Raw genomic sequence first — 15,221 nt, 5'->3', positions numbered from 1 at the left:
AGAAGAGGAGGAAGAAGAGAAAGAGGAGGAAGAGGAAGAGGAAAAAGAAGAAGAAGCAGAAGAAGAAGAAGAAGATCCAAGCATCATATGACCAGCCAGAGGAGTTCAGAAAAAGGTAAGAAAGAAATATGTAAGAAGGTGGACAGCACCAGCAGATACAAAAAGTTATCTGTGCAAGTAGTAAGGTAAATCCCCCCAAAATTCCAAACTAATCAATATGTAATACAAAGCACACTAAGCGAAAATGTATAGCCAGTAATATAGCAACTTCAGGCATTCCTGCCTTTTTTAGTTACTAACCTACACCATGCAGAAGAAATTGAGAATTGAGTGTTCAGACCTAAATGACTTCATATATATATATATATATATATATATATATATATATATAAAAGGCTCCATTCACACTTAGGTGTTTCAAATCAACGCGTTTCTGCCCGCAATTGGAAAATGAGCTGTAAAAATGTGAAAAAGCACATTCGTGTGTTCAGGTACCATTCATTTCAATGGTACCTGAAAACGCAGGGCTTTTTTGCTGCAATCGCAGCACGTTTTTCCATGCAACAAATGCACTGCGCTTAAGCAAACAAAATCGCAGGGCTCATGATGCCCAAAAAAGGTTCTGGAACTGTGAAATGAATGGCACCTGAACAGGTGAATGTGCATTTTTACATTTGCACAGCGCGTTTTCAAATCGTGGGTAGAATTGCGGTGATTCCATTCGTGATTTGAAATGCCTAAGCGTGAATGGAGCGTAACACATGAGATACTAAGGAAGTGATGCCACTTATTAACCATTACCTGCAGCAAACTCTTTCTTATGAAAAGGGGATTCTTAGCATACAGTACATTGCAATACATGTTCAAGCTGGCCAACTATGTCAATATACAATATATGCTTTATATATTTATGTGTGACAATTGTAGAATATCAGTAAAAAGCTGCAAATTGCATCCTACAGAACAAAGGCAGCCCCTAGTTATCCACTGAACACAGGGACATTAAGAGCCTGGTCATACCGATGCAATTTCAGGTGCGATTTGCAAATTGAAATCTCACCTGAAATCTCATCTAATGAATGTGAATGTCAGTGTCTTAGCATGTGCAATTTGCTGCAGTGAGAATTCTAAAGTAGTTCTTGCATGACTTTTTCTGCAGTTTTGTTGCAATTTCTCATACATACAGGTGAAACTCAAAAAATTTGAATATCATGCAAAAGTTCATTTATTTCAGTAATGCAACTTAAAAGGTGAAACTAATATATGAGATAGACTCTTTACATGCAAAGCAAGATAGTTCAAGCCGTGATTTGTCATAATTGTGATGATTATGGCTTACCGCTCATTAAAACCCCAAATCCACAATCTCAGAAAATTAGAATATTGTGAAAAGGTGCAATATTCTAGGCTCAAAGTGTCCCACTCTAATCAGCTAATTAAGCCATAACACCCGCAAAGGGTTCCTGAGCTTTTAAATGGTCTCTCAGTCTGGTTCAGTAGGAATCACAATCATGGGAAAGACTGCTGACCTGACAGTTGTGCAGAAAACCATCATTGACACCCTCCATAAGGAGGGAAAGCCTCAAAAGATAATTGCAAAAGAAGTTGGATGTTCCCAAAGTGCTGTATCAAAGCACATTAATTGAATGTTATGTGGAAGGGAAAAGTGTGGAAGAAAAAGGTGCACAAGCAGCAGGGATGATCGCAGCCTGGAGAGGATTGTCAGGAAAAGGGACTTGTTGGGGACTTTCACAAGGAGTGAACTGAGGCTGGAGTCAGTGCATCAAGAGCCACCACACACACACACACACACATACAGACAGATCTTGGACATGGGCTTCAAATGTCGTATTCCTCTTGTCAAGCCGCTCCTGAACAACAAACAACGTCAGAAGCGTCTTACCTGAGCTAAAGAAAAATAGACCTGGTCTGTTGCTCAGTGGTCCAAAGTCCTCTTTTCTGATGAGAGCAACTTTTGCATCTCATTTGGAAACCAAGGACCCAGAGTATGGAGGAAGAATGGAGAGGCACACACTGCAAGATGCTTGAAGTCCAATGTGACGTTTTCACAGTCTGTGTTGATTTGGGGAGCCATGTCATCTGCTGGTTTTGGTCCACTGTGCTTCATTAAGTCCAGGGTCAACGCAGCCGTCTACCAGGAGATTTTGGAGCACTTCATGCTTCCTTCTGCAGACAAGCTTTATGGGGATGCTGACTTCATTTTCCAGCAGGACTTGGCACCTGCCCACACTGCCAAAAGCACCAAAACCTGGTTCAATGACCGTGGGATTACTGTGCTTGATTGGCCAGCAAACTCACCTGACCTGAACCCCATAGAGAATCTTTGGGGCACTGCCAAATGATAGCTGATAGCTTCCATGCCACGCCGCATTGAGGAAGTAATTGCTGCAAAAGGGGCCCAAACCAAGTACTGAGTACATATGCATGCTTATACTTTTCAGAGGTCCGATATTGTTCCATTTACAATCCTTGTTTTATTGATTGCATGTAATATTCTAATTTTCTGAGATTGTGGATTTGGGGTTTTCATGAGCTGTAAGCCATAATCATCACAATTATGACAAATCACGGCTTGAACTATCTTGCTTTGCATGTAACGAGTCTATCTCAAATATTATTTTCACCTTTTAAGTTGCATTACTGAAATAAATGAAGTTTTGCACGATATTCTAATTTTTCGAGTTTCACCTGTAGAATACAATGGAAATGGCACTGAAAATTGCAAGAAATTGTTTAAAATCGCAATAAAGTCTTCAGAAATCGTACCTGGAATTGCACACATATCGCACAATTTTATGTAATAATGATTATTTAACTTGTCTGGTTTAAACTTTCAAGTAAAGGATGACTCACTAAAAGCCATAAAAGTGAAATATATTGCTATTCTGAAATAAGACAGAAGAACAGGAATGTTTGGTTATTTGGAAACCAAAGGAGAAAATTCTTTATTCATTACAGCATTTAAGTTTGGATTGTATACATAAGAAAGATAATAACCTGAATCAGCATAACTGTAGACACCAGGTGCAGTCCTATCCAAAATAAACTGAACTTTGCATATACTGTATTTTGTCTGAGAAAAAATAATTACCCTGTTTTTCTGTCTATTAATACTCATTACTATTTTATTTTATTACCAGCAGTTGTTAAAAAAACACCTGATGCAAACAGATGTCCTATGTACACTCACCGGCCACTTTATTAGGTACGCCTTGCTAGTGCCTAGAAAATATCTCCCACACCTTTACACCACCAGCACCAGCCTGAAACGTTGATACAAGACAGGATGGATCCATGCTTTCATGTTGTTTATGCCAAATTCTGACCCTAGCATCTGAATGTCGCAACATCCAGTCTGCCCATTCTCCTCTGACCTCTTGCTTCAACAAGACATTTTCGTCCACACAACTGCCACTCATTGAATATTTTCTCTTTTTCAGACCATTCCCTGTAAACCCTACAGCTGGATGTGTGCGAAAATACCAGTAGATCAGCACGTTTTTAAATACTCAGAGCAGCCCGTCTGGCACCAACAACCATGCCACATTCAAAGTCTCTTAAATCCCCTTTCTTCCCCATTCTGATTCTCGGTTTTAACTTCAGCAAGTTTTCTTCACCATATCTAGATGCCTGAGTTGCTGCCATGTGATTGGCTGATTAGCAATTTGTGTTACCAATCAACTGAACAGGTGTACCTAATAAAGTGGCTGGTGAGTCTATCTATCTATCTATCTATCTATCTATCTATCTATCTATCTATCTATCTATCTATCTATCTATCTATCCATCTATCTATCCATCTATCTATCTCTACCTTGAAGTGTATATATATAAACCCGAACAATGAACTTCTCTTACTTGCTCCCTTTTAGTCTGTTATAATAAGCATTTTGTTATATCAGTTTTATAAGTGCTCTCTGTCTGAGTTATCTCAAGTGATCACTTAGTCCCCCCTGTTCTTATCTTGGACTAAAGGTCAATAAAGCAGGGCATAGATAGATCGAAATTCAGCCAGTTCAGCAGGAACCGGACACATTTTGATCCATCTATGGGCAGGCTAGTTGTACTGAAGCTGATCTATTGATTGACTTCAGTACAACCAGCCTGTCAGACGTTTTCATTTGTATTGTGTCCATCCTTGTATTCTGAGGGCTGGGAAACCTCTCGCTGTCAGAATACAAGAGACCAGTGGGAGGTCTTCACCCATGAACACTGATTGTGTTGATGGAGGAATCAAGCAACTTTCTTTCCTTCAACCTGTAGTTGAAGGAAAGAAAATTGCATAATGCATGGCCTTTCTTAGTCCCTATGCTATGAATAGGAAGACCATAGGAAGGGTAGATTAGTAAAAGGCATTGAACAGAGCTGACAACATTCAGTCCACAACAATTCTATATGTGTCAGCCCACCATAGGAAATTAGGAGATAAACACACTTCTCGCACATGAACAGGTTTTTCTGTACTTGAACATCTTTGAAACATGGATAAATGTGCATGTATTATAGGGATATACAGCATATGTTTTTTTTCCCTTGACGCTTTAAGATGAACTCCTTCAAATATGATTAACACACATACAATATCTATTTATTAATTAAGATTTTTTTTTAATAATTATGATTTGTCTCCAATTTTCTATAATAATCCATCAAGCAAAACTTGAGTAAGAAATGAAAGGATGGCACTGTGAGTGTACATTCATCGCTTCTGCAGTACACTGAGTATTTGAGGCGCAAGTGCTATTTGAAAGAGTTTCTGATTATATGAGGAGCCAATTGCTAATTCAAGGATTTTCCATCAGCTGGTGTGTGTCGCTGCAGATCGTTGCTCCCAAGCGAGTATAGCTGGTTTATATCTTACTAGCATGGAGCTCTGATGAGTGAATCCAATTCATTTGGTGGTGGGTTTTTCAGTTTTTTTTCCCATTATGGTGTCCGTTTATGACACAGAGAATAGTTGCGATTCAGAGGATCTGGTCATTCTCTGGTCATTCACAGTTTGTGACACTCAGGAGGTCAGCGGAGAACATGTTCAGCTCTTCACTGGAGATCTGTGTTCTCCCTCCAGATTCTCCAGCCCAGAGCTGGAGAATCGGAGGAACCGCAAACTAAGCAGTGATAATTTACCTCTGCTTAGTAAACTGATCTTTCACTGTAATCTCGCGAGATTATAGTAAAATCAGCCGTTTTCCAGCGTTTGTAGACCATTCTCCCTTTGTTCGGAGAACTGATCTACACCGCTTCATAAAAGGCATTCACAGGAGAACTGTGTTCTCTGAGAATGCCGGAGAGCTGAGCAGCGATCATTTACCGCTGGTTCATAAACGGACACCTATATGAGAAGTTTAAGAAGATTTATTGGTTCACAAATTAATTGATTTTTGTACACTTTTTTAATATATTTTTGGTACACATTTTATTTATATTATTGATCGATTTTTTGTTGGACACTGGTTTATATTTTTTTACTGATTTTTTTCACTGACTTTTCCACTGATCTTTATGGACTTATTTGCTATATTTATTTGTTATATGAATTTTTTCACATTATAATATTGCTTATGTTTACTCATCTAGAAATATTATCTAGCGATATAATATTTTGAAGAGCGTTGCTTTTTTTTGTGGTTCAGATTTATTACCCTGTTTTACATGGGTTAGTTAGCAGCTCTTCCTAATATATCTGTTTTATACATGCACATTTATTTTTACGTGATATCGGTTCCATAGGCACTTTCCCCAATTGTTATACATTACATTTTGACAGGACATAAGCTAACAGAAGGAGACAGAAGGATGCCCTCATCGACATGCTGATGTTCCTTTATTTATTAATGTTCCTTTATTCCTTTATCAGCAGGTTTAGGAATTTTTTTACAAGTATGCTTATCAAAGCCTAGTTGCTGTTAAAGTGAAAGTCAAGGATTTGGTTTTTCTGTGTAACTGAATACAAGCATCACCAAACCGAATGCACAATATTACAAATCCTTTGGCAGGTATAACAGTTCTCATCTACAGGTTTCAATTGTGTATTTAGCTGCTTGCTTAGAGTACAGCTTTTGATAAATGATAAACAAAAAAATTAACAATTATGTTTAAATCCCCAGTAATATGCTGACATAAATAAAAAAAAAACAACAGAATGCCTGACTGCATGTTAGAGATGCTAATATAAGATTATTCATTGGCGAGTGCTTTAAATGTCTATGTTTTTTGCTCTATCGAACACAGTAAATGCATTTTTCTTTTTATGATAAAGTGGAAAGGTTAGCATCTAGCATCAGTAACAGTGTAGATACGCATAGAATTGGTATCTCATTAATAATTCAGCAGTATGCAGTTTTTTGACAGCTAATAAGTAAAAAGAAAATCTAGGCATAACTTTAAGCCATTGTTTTCTGTTTAGTTTTGAAAAAATGCTGGGAAAATGATTAAGCTATTGTCCATTCCCTTGTTGGAAAATTTCCCTTCTCTTGTCCTAGTAACACCCTGTCATATCCTAAACTCAGGGTGTCTCCAGGAAAAGGAGCCAGTGGATAACGCCTCAAAAAGGGACACAACTGACACTAAAAACCTGACACAGGATCGAACCTTTCAAGGTGAACAGCTTCTTCTTTTTTTGCTGATGAAGTTGATAAGCCGCTCACCACTTCTTTTTACTTCAATTATAAATCGTAGTTAGGGGAAAGCAACATAACAATACCTGAAAGGATGTAGTGCATGCTTCTTTCATCCTTGCCAAGCTTATTGGAAGCCACACAGAAAAAGATACCAGACTGCGTGTTGTAAGGAAGAGCAAACAGGGTGCTTACAACCTACAAAATAGAAAGAACTTTTTAATTAGCCAAACTGAAGTAGGAACTATTATGGGAGATTATCCCTTAACAAAATTTTTGTTTTATTAGATCAACAATTTATTGTGCTTTTGTTACAGCAAAGTTGGTTGGAAACAATACATAATTAGTATTTACTGTATCACTGCTAAAAATAATACTATTTTATTCATTCATATTAGATCATTGGATACTTAATTGCAGAGAACATTAAACCTCTTCATATCAGTTATTGACCTCAAAGAATATTTTAGCATTTTTTTTTACAGAAACTACGATATTTTGATAACTAATGAATAATTAATACAATGCATAGGCTACAATTGGAACCATTATAATAAAATTCAATACAATTGTAATGCTTGTTTTAACTGAAAAATGTAATGAAGAACAGCTTTAATTACAACATTTCAGTAAATAGCTCCAGGGAGGCTGATTTTACTCTATGTGATCCAATCAACTATTTTTCAAGCATGTTTGATACGTTGCAACACAGAAGACCAAAGTCTTTTTTATTCATCAAACGTCTTTATTTCATTTGTTCACACTAATAAATACAAGCCCCCTGTAATATTTAAGGAGTTAACAGAATGCAACAAATATTAGCAGGCAAGCATTTAAACATGCAGTCATCACTGTGGGGGTTCTCAAAATATATGTCTCTGTCTGGTCTAACAGAATATAATTCTAAGTAGGATAGACCCATAACTATCTAACATATATTTGTATGGACAGGATGGGAAAACAGATATCCATTTTAAAAGCATAAATGTCCTGTATTGCCAGATGCGTAACAAATGTGTTTTTCTATTGTTGATGCTACAGTATTTTGGGTGCAGTGTGCTAGCAGACATAATCAGGGTGGGATATTCTCATGTGGCAGCATACAACCTGCAAGGGAAGAGGTTAGAGGAGTTATGGGCTGTGGCAGCCTGACTGGGGAATTTGCTTATTGATCAGGAAACATGGTTAAAGAAGTCAGTCTGTGAAGTGTTCAAGTTAAATATCAAGTGGTTCCAGCAGGGGCGGACTGACCATTTGGAAACTCGGGCACTGCCTGAGGGCCTGGGGTCAGTAGGGGGCCACAGGAGATACCCCTGGTACCTTTTTCATAGGCTTTTTTGAGTCTGGGCAAGGACACAGGGGCCCCATGATCCCCTATTGCCGGGGGCCCCATGAGTTGTCAGTCCGCCCCTGGGTTCCAGGTTGATCTCAGCTTTATTCACCCATCCACTATGCCTGGGTGCTGGTCCAATTTGGGTTTTCAGCAGACAAGTACCAAGAATATGAAGGATTAATCGCACACCCAGACTGTGGAAAACATTTTTCTTTGTTTATTAAATGGCAAAGGATGCAGCTCTTGGGCGCTTCATACTTACACAAGTTTTTTCAACTATTTTTTTTTTTTAAAACACACTCAGAAACACTAAAGGAAAAAGTTTTCCACTGTCCAGTTGTGCAGCAAATTCTTCATATTCTTGGTGTTTAAGAGGTACTGTATGTTTGGACATATGTGCAATTGAATAGGGATTTATCTTCTAGAAACCTGGAAAGAGCATTAGCATTTGGTGGTTCCATCAAGAGGAGCAGAGTGGCTGTGAACAGTGATATGATTGCTGTTCAATGTTATCACAGATCTGGCACTTCCCTGAATTCTTCTCTAGGAGCAGAAGAAGAATTTTCAAGATTACAGACAGTAAAGAATGGCCTTGACTTACTAGTGGAAGCTGTTTAGAAACTACAAATTCTCCTTATCTAGAAATTGCCTTAACTCGAACTCCTGTTTTTACAAAAAATGTAATACTAAGCAGGACTTCTGTCACTCCTTTCATTAATAAGATAATTGTTTTAAAATTACACCAACACTTGAGATAATACAGGTTTTTGAATCCAACTTTTAAAGTAAAGAAAAACATGACAACAAATGGTGGGATCCACCACTGTTGCCATCCAGTTTCTTCTGGTAACCAGTGGATCCTACACTGGTCACCTGGCTATGATTACAGGTAAGAGAATCTTGAGAAATCAAACCAATGCTGCATCACACAATAGAGAAATGAGAAGCTTAAAAGTTGGGTAAAAATACATTTTAAAAAGGAGGTGAACAGTTGTATCAACTAATATAGGTTGTATGCAAATAGGTTTACTAAAGTAACTAGGTAAGTCAAATTTCATTTTATATACATTCTATGCAATGATGCCATGCAATCATTTAATTAAAGGAAATCCTTTCATTAAAAAAAAATGTATTGAAAAACAGCATAGAGTACTTAAAATTACTGTTCGTTTTGTTCCAATACATGCATAAGTTAAAAGTCATAGCACAATAATGTAAAAACAAGGTGAAGTGCTGACCGAGCTTGCTGACTGGACACTGAACAGGCAGCAATACAAAGACATGCCATTAATCCCTTCCTGTTTCTTGATGGAACATGTGAATGTAGAGGAGCCTGATTAGCTTCTAGTGCTACTCCATCCCTTCCTAGTATGGGTGTTGGTTCTCAAGGGATTTTAGTGACTGATTTCTCCACTTGTGTCCTGTGCTGAGCAGCCAGCGTGATGCCTTTTGAACACAGGAGTTTGGCTGCTTAGCTCGGGTGCCATTTAGAGAATACTTTGGATTTTCTGCATGAATGTAAAGCATTCTCTGACTAGAAGAGGTAGAGAGCATGACATTACAGCCTGGCTTCTCCACTGCTTCCAATCAGAGAATGTTTTGCATTGATTCAGAGAATGCAATGTATTTTCTGAATGTTGCCCATGCAGAGAGGCCAATCTCCTGTGCTCACAATGCAGCCACTTGGTGAGAAACACTGGTAGTGTGTGTATAGAGCAGTACACATGACTGCAACTAACGTACACTGTCATTTCATAAAGAATGGATTACAGGGCCACTAAGTAATGGATCTGTATGGATTCCTTTTGGAGAAAAAGAATATTGTGTAATATCACAACTGCATTCAGTTGTATTTTATATCTATGTTGAGTTCACTTTTTATATCAGTTGATGAGCTCATCAGCACTGGTTTGGTGTTTCAAGAAGGAGCCAAAAATAATGCAAATATGCACCCAGGGGTGGACTGACAAATAATGGGGCCCCCAGGCAATAGGGGATCATAGGGCCCCTGTGTCCTTGCCCAAACTCAAAAAAACCTATGAAAAAGGTACCAGGGCATCTCATGGGGCCCCCTACTGACCCTGGGCCCTTGGGCAGTGCCCGAGTTTCCAAATGGTCAGTCCGCCCCTGTATGCACCCCCCCCACCAGTAACACTAACCCAGTGCAGATGGAAATTGACACCTTTGCAAGAAGGGGTTCAAGAAGTATGCATTCAAAATGTAAAAGAAAGAGAAAAGAATAATGCAGGAAGAAAAAGATGGATTGTCATAGTGTATTTTCAAAGGTTCATATGTTGTAAAGCGTACCACAGCTAAGGATCTGCACAAGCTCCTATTTGGGTCACATTGCTTGCTTTTAAAAAGGCAAGGGTACTTTGGCTTCTATATTGTATTTCCTACAGGAGAATGCAGTACATACCACTCATATGGCAGAATGCTGAGCAATTGACCACTGGCAGGAGGTTCATGAAGAGGTGTCACCAGAAGAGCCCCAAGTAGTAGTGAGCTACATATTGGGTTACTGCTATTTATTATACAATTCTAGCATTCACCCTCAGTTCATATCAGTTTTGAAAATCACTCAGAGTTGATTGCTAAAGCCAAGTTCAGTTTCAGTAAAGCATCATGAAATTTAACATGAATAGGAACTTGCACATAGAAGGGCAGAAATTAAACTGAAATAATGATCAACAAGCCAGTTACTAGTGCTAATACACTACGCATTTGGATCTTTCACAGTGACTAATATAAAAATAGGAAAAAAACTATTGTATCAGACATGCACTTACTTTGTTTTTGTCTTCAGATGGCATGCTGAATTCTTGAACAGATGGAATTGTGTAATTGTCCATGTTACTGTCTAAAAGACGCATCCGTTTAATCCTGGAATCCATGTCACACCTTTTATAAAAAGGATAAGATCATTAGGGACTATAGAATGCCACTGACACTTACATAGTAAGGGGAGATTAGAATCATGTGCAAATGTATTTCTCAGCCTATTTAATTATATTATCATTTCAGTTTTCTTTCCATGCTAGGGTATAGGTATTTGTTTCTAAATATAAATTAATTTGTAAACATTTTACTCTACTCTGGAAATAATAATAATAATGTACAGTTTTATAATTCTATGTTTGAAATAAATGATCATATTCTACAGGTAATATCTGTGTGATATGCAGAGTTTGTGCTGGAATTAAAGCTCAATTTTTCTGAAGATTTCTATAATAATAATAATTATTATTATTACAGATGGGAGGTGCATACAAATTTAAAAAAATGGAACATATACAGTAATAAATACAAAATATTTTTATATTGCAATATAGTGGAAAATGTAATAAATAAAGTATAACTACAGGCAAAGCATTTATTAAAGTTTTGTATGAAGTAGAGAGGAATTAGAACACCTGTTTATCTTACACTATGAGCTCCAAGGAGCAGGGCCCTCCTATCCCTCTTGTATTGAACTGTATTGTTGCTGCATTGTCTCCCTTTATATTGTAAAGCGCTGAGCAAACTGTTGGCGCTATATAAATCCTGTATAATAATAATTTATTGTTGTCTGTGCTCCTATTAGAGAGATTCCTTCTCCCTGTTTGTCCTGTTTATTGTTCTGAGAGTGAAAGTGAAAGGAAATCTCAAATGGCAAATTGTCACCAGAACAGAAATAGATAAGTTGCACTAGTTGCACTAGTTCTGGTGACTATGGAAACAACCAGGGATTCACGCACCTTGGAGAAATTTACACTCACTTCCTGTTTTGGCTATGGGACAGAAAGTGAAGGGAAATTTCCCTTGTGGCACACAGAAGGCAAAAAAAAACTCACAAGGATTAAAACCCTCTCTACTTTATTTATATATGAAAAAGGTTAGCATTTAATTCTAATTTAAGATATAAATTAGGTGGCTGTATGTGTCTTGGTAAATATCAAAAGAGAAAGAAGTGCTGGATTAGTGATTAAAAAGATCATTCTAATTCTATGCTTGTCTAAACAAAAAGGTTTAGGGATAGATTTGAGAAATTGAAGTGATGATGAATTGCACATGACCTATGGAAGTGAAAATCAAGACTACCCATGAGAAGATTTGATCAAAACAGAGGGAAAAAAACAACAAAAGGAGCAGAGGGAAAGGATTTTGTGAGGACCTTTTTTGGTAAAAAAAGTTTTCAATAAAGGAGGATGGCGTTTTCTGTGATATCTCTGCCAAGACTGGTGAAGAGATATTGTTTAAGAAGAGTGACTATTTATCAATAGAGGCGAATGACTCGATAATGACTCGGCCCTCAGCTCACTGGATTACAGAAAAGCAGGAGTTCAGAACTGCACCAGATTTTGCACTTTCCAGTTTAAAGTAGAACTATAGGCAAAACTTTTATTTTTCATTTTGAATGGAGTAAGGAAGGGTTACAACCCCTGTCAGTTTTTATGCCATCTGTGTCCCATTGGGAAGATTTACCTTCACTTCCTGTCCCATTGCCAAAACAGGAAGTGAGAAAATCAAATTAAGTGAATTCCTTGGGGACCCCCAGGTCACCAGAACTAGTGTCCTCATTAGAAAATTTCCGCTCTTTTACTTTTCTGGGGACAACCCACATTTTTGGGTGTCTTTTAATTTCACTTTCAAAAATAACGATAAACAGGATAAATAGAGAGGTTGAAAATCCATAACGGGAAGGAACGTTCAGTCACCGTGAGTGCTCATCATGAATGAAGCTTACAAGCTGAAAGCTTTAAGTTACTCTGGTCAGAGCTTACCAAACACTAAGGACTCACTCACTGAGTCTAAGCGACATCATTTGCTGCAGTTGGCTACAAAAACACCTAACCCTGCATTATGAGAGCCCCAAGCTACTCAATCCCAAGAGGTAAGTAAAAAAATGGGGTTGGAGGGAAAATATGTCCAATTAGCTGGTTGACTTTATTTATCTGGTTCATTTTAACAGAAGCCTGTAGCTGCAAATAATCCTCTAAATTAAAAATGAATGCTGTGCTTGTTGTGGGATCACTAAAAATTAAATTATATTGTGTGGATTGTGGAGGAAGACCCTAACCCTTCCAAAATAAACCAATGTCAGAAACGGACTACATTCCTTAACATGGGCATGTCTAAATTGAGAATAGTGGGCTCTAAAGTGGGTACGTTCTTTGCAGACCACAGGGAAAACCCAGTAGAGTTTCCCCTTTTTGCTAGTTTTTTTTGTTACTTTTCATTGCAATATGTATTAGGCTTTTTAAAGATGATCTCAGTCTTTCTGAAATGGCTATAAGTGGAATGAGTATCTTAATGGAATAAGTGCTGCAGAGAATGGGATTATTTCCATATGTCATGCAGCTATAAACAGCAATGTCCTGTGCACTAATTTGTGTGATTGTTTACTTAAACAAAGGAAATTGTCCACTTGCCATCCTATGCTGGTATGTGAGCTATAAATGTCCAGCAGACAACTGACTCTTTTTCTTTCATTCAGGCCTATCATGCCTTGTTTTTGATTGTGCTTTCCTGATTATATAAGACAACAACTTCACATGGGTGAGACAATTTCTCATCAAGACTCTTTGATAATTTCAGTTGGGATAATTATCATGTTTCGGGCTCAGAAAAAGACCAGTGGCTGATCTGACATTTGGGGTTTGCAAGTGCAAGTCAGGGATCTGAGAGGAAGTGAAACAAAGAACAATAGAGACAGGCTAAATCTCCTTGTTGATTTTAGCGAAGGTTGGAAAAGAAGAGAAAATCAGTCAAGTGCAGGAAATAAAGCCATGCGTCATATCTACAAAAAAAGTCATTTAGGACTTCTGCGAGTAAGAGATAACTCTACTGTGACCAACACTACAACCCCCATATGTTGAGTACTATGCTCGTTGGCACATGTGTTATAGCTGTAATATCAAATAGCTGGCAATAAGCATAATAGAAAAAAGAGTATAACGAGCGCTGGACAGTTTTAGAGCAAAATGGAAAAGCAGCTGGCATGAAAGGCAAGCCTCCAAAACGCCTCGTGGTAAATAGTCATAAACAAAAACATGCAGCGCTAGAGTATATGGATCCTTCTCATGATACAGTGTGACCACTTAATAAGATATAAACGCAGCTACCATAATAGTCTTAAGCAACCAATATTATAACATTCTCATGGTTAAGAAGGTGTAAATGGTGATATAGGTGTCAAAGTCAATCTATCATAGGAGTAGCGCAGATAATATCATAGCGCAGATAATAGCGCATTGGAGTAAAATGACCTACTCCTGGTCAATGGATCAGGGAACCTGCCGGAGTGGTGGTCGTCTCTGCTGTGGTCACCAGATTCATCTGTGTCCTCTCCAATTATGGAATTCCCAGGTGTCCAGTGGAATAAACGCTCATCCGGTATGCAGTGGAATCCTTGTGTCAGCGACCTCCAGGGGTGCGATGTGCGCTCAAGGAACAGGAATCACCTTCAGGGCTCAGAAATAAACCCAAAAGAAAGGATGGTGCAATATACACTTCCAAAGATGGCCGCCCGTGTCAAGGTGTGGACCATGTGGGTAGTGGTTGTAGGTCAAGTAGCATCTCCCTAACGCGTTTCGTGGCAATTGCACGTTATCCCCTTTGATATTCCACTGCATACCGGATGAGCGTTTATTCCACTGGACACCTGGGAATTCCATAATTGGAGAGGACACAGATGATTCTGGTGACCGCAGCAGAGACGACCACCACTCCGGCAGGTTCCCTGATCCATTGACCAGGAGTAGGTCATTTTACTCCAATGCGCTATTATCTGCGCTATCTGGTTAGTGCATTCTACAGCCACATTTCCTACCACAGATGTCACAGATTTACGTCACTCCTATGATAGATTGACTTTGACACCTATATCACCATTTACACCTTCTTAACCATGAGAATGTTATAATATTGGTTGCTTAAGACTATTATGGTAGCTGCGTTTATATCTTATTAAGTGGTCACACTGTATCATGAGATAGATCCATATACTCTAGCGCTGCATGTTTTTGTTTATGACTAATAAGCATAATACTACAGTTTTCTGAAAGATTATGGGGTGGATTTACTAAAGGCAGATGTGACTATAAACTTTGTAAGTGCATTTGCACTCATTTTACTTAGTAAATGGCAATGTGGTATCAATTTACTTTGGAAAGAATACACAATCAGCTGCAGCAAAAATGTAAAAAAAAAGCATTTTTGCTTGCAGATGATTGGAAGATGAAAATCCACAGTGCTTTACCACATTTAGT

The 15,221-nt window shown here is 38.1% G+C and overlaps 1 protein-coding gene across 1 annotated transcript in view; it reads right to left on the bottom strand.

The window, feature by feature from the left end:
• The window catches only part of LOC149456268 (vascular endothelial growth factor receptor kdr-like), a 279,835-nt gene that overhangs the window by 99,312 nt on the left and 165,302 nt on the right, over positions 1 to 15,221 (bottom strand). Inside the window, exons 11-12 of the mRNA XM_089685194.1 lie at positions 10,761 to 10,872; positions 6,725 to 6,836 (exon numbers count right to left, since the gene is read on the bottom strand). Coding sequence (XP_089541320.1) covers positions 6,725 to 6,836; positions 10,761 to 10,872 — 224 coding nt within the window. The remainder of the gene's footprint in view (positions 1 to 6,724; positions 6,837 to 10,760; positions 10,873 to 15,221) is intronic.

This window comes from Staurois parvus, unplaced genomic scaffold (genome assembly GCF_062004578.1).
Source record: "Staurois parvus isolate SC_StPar_1 unplaced genomic scaffold, SC_StPar_1.0 ptg000365l, whole genome shotgun sequence".
Lineage (NCBI taxonomy): Eukaryota > Metazoa > Chordata > Amphibia > Anura > Ranidae > Staurois > Staurois parvus.
This window is presented reverse-complemented; position numbering and strand designations above follow the sequence as displayed.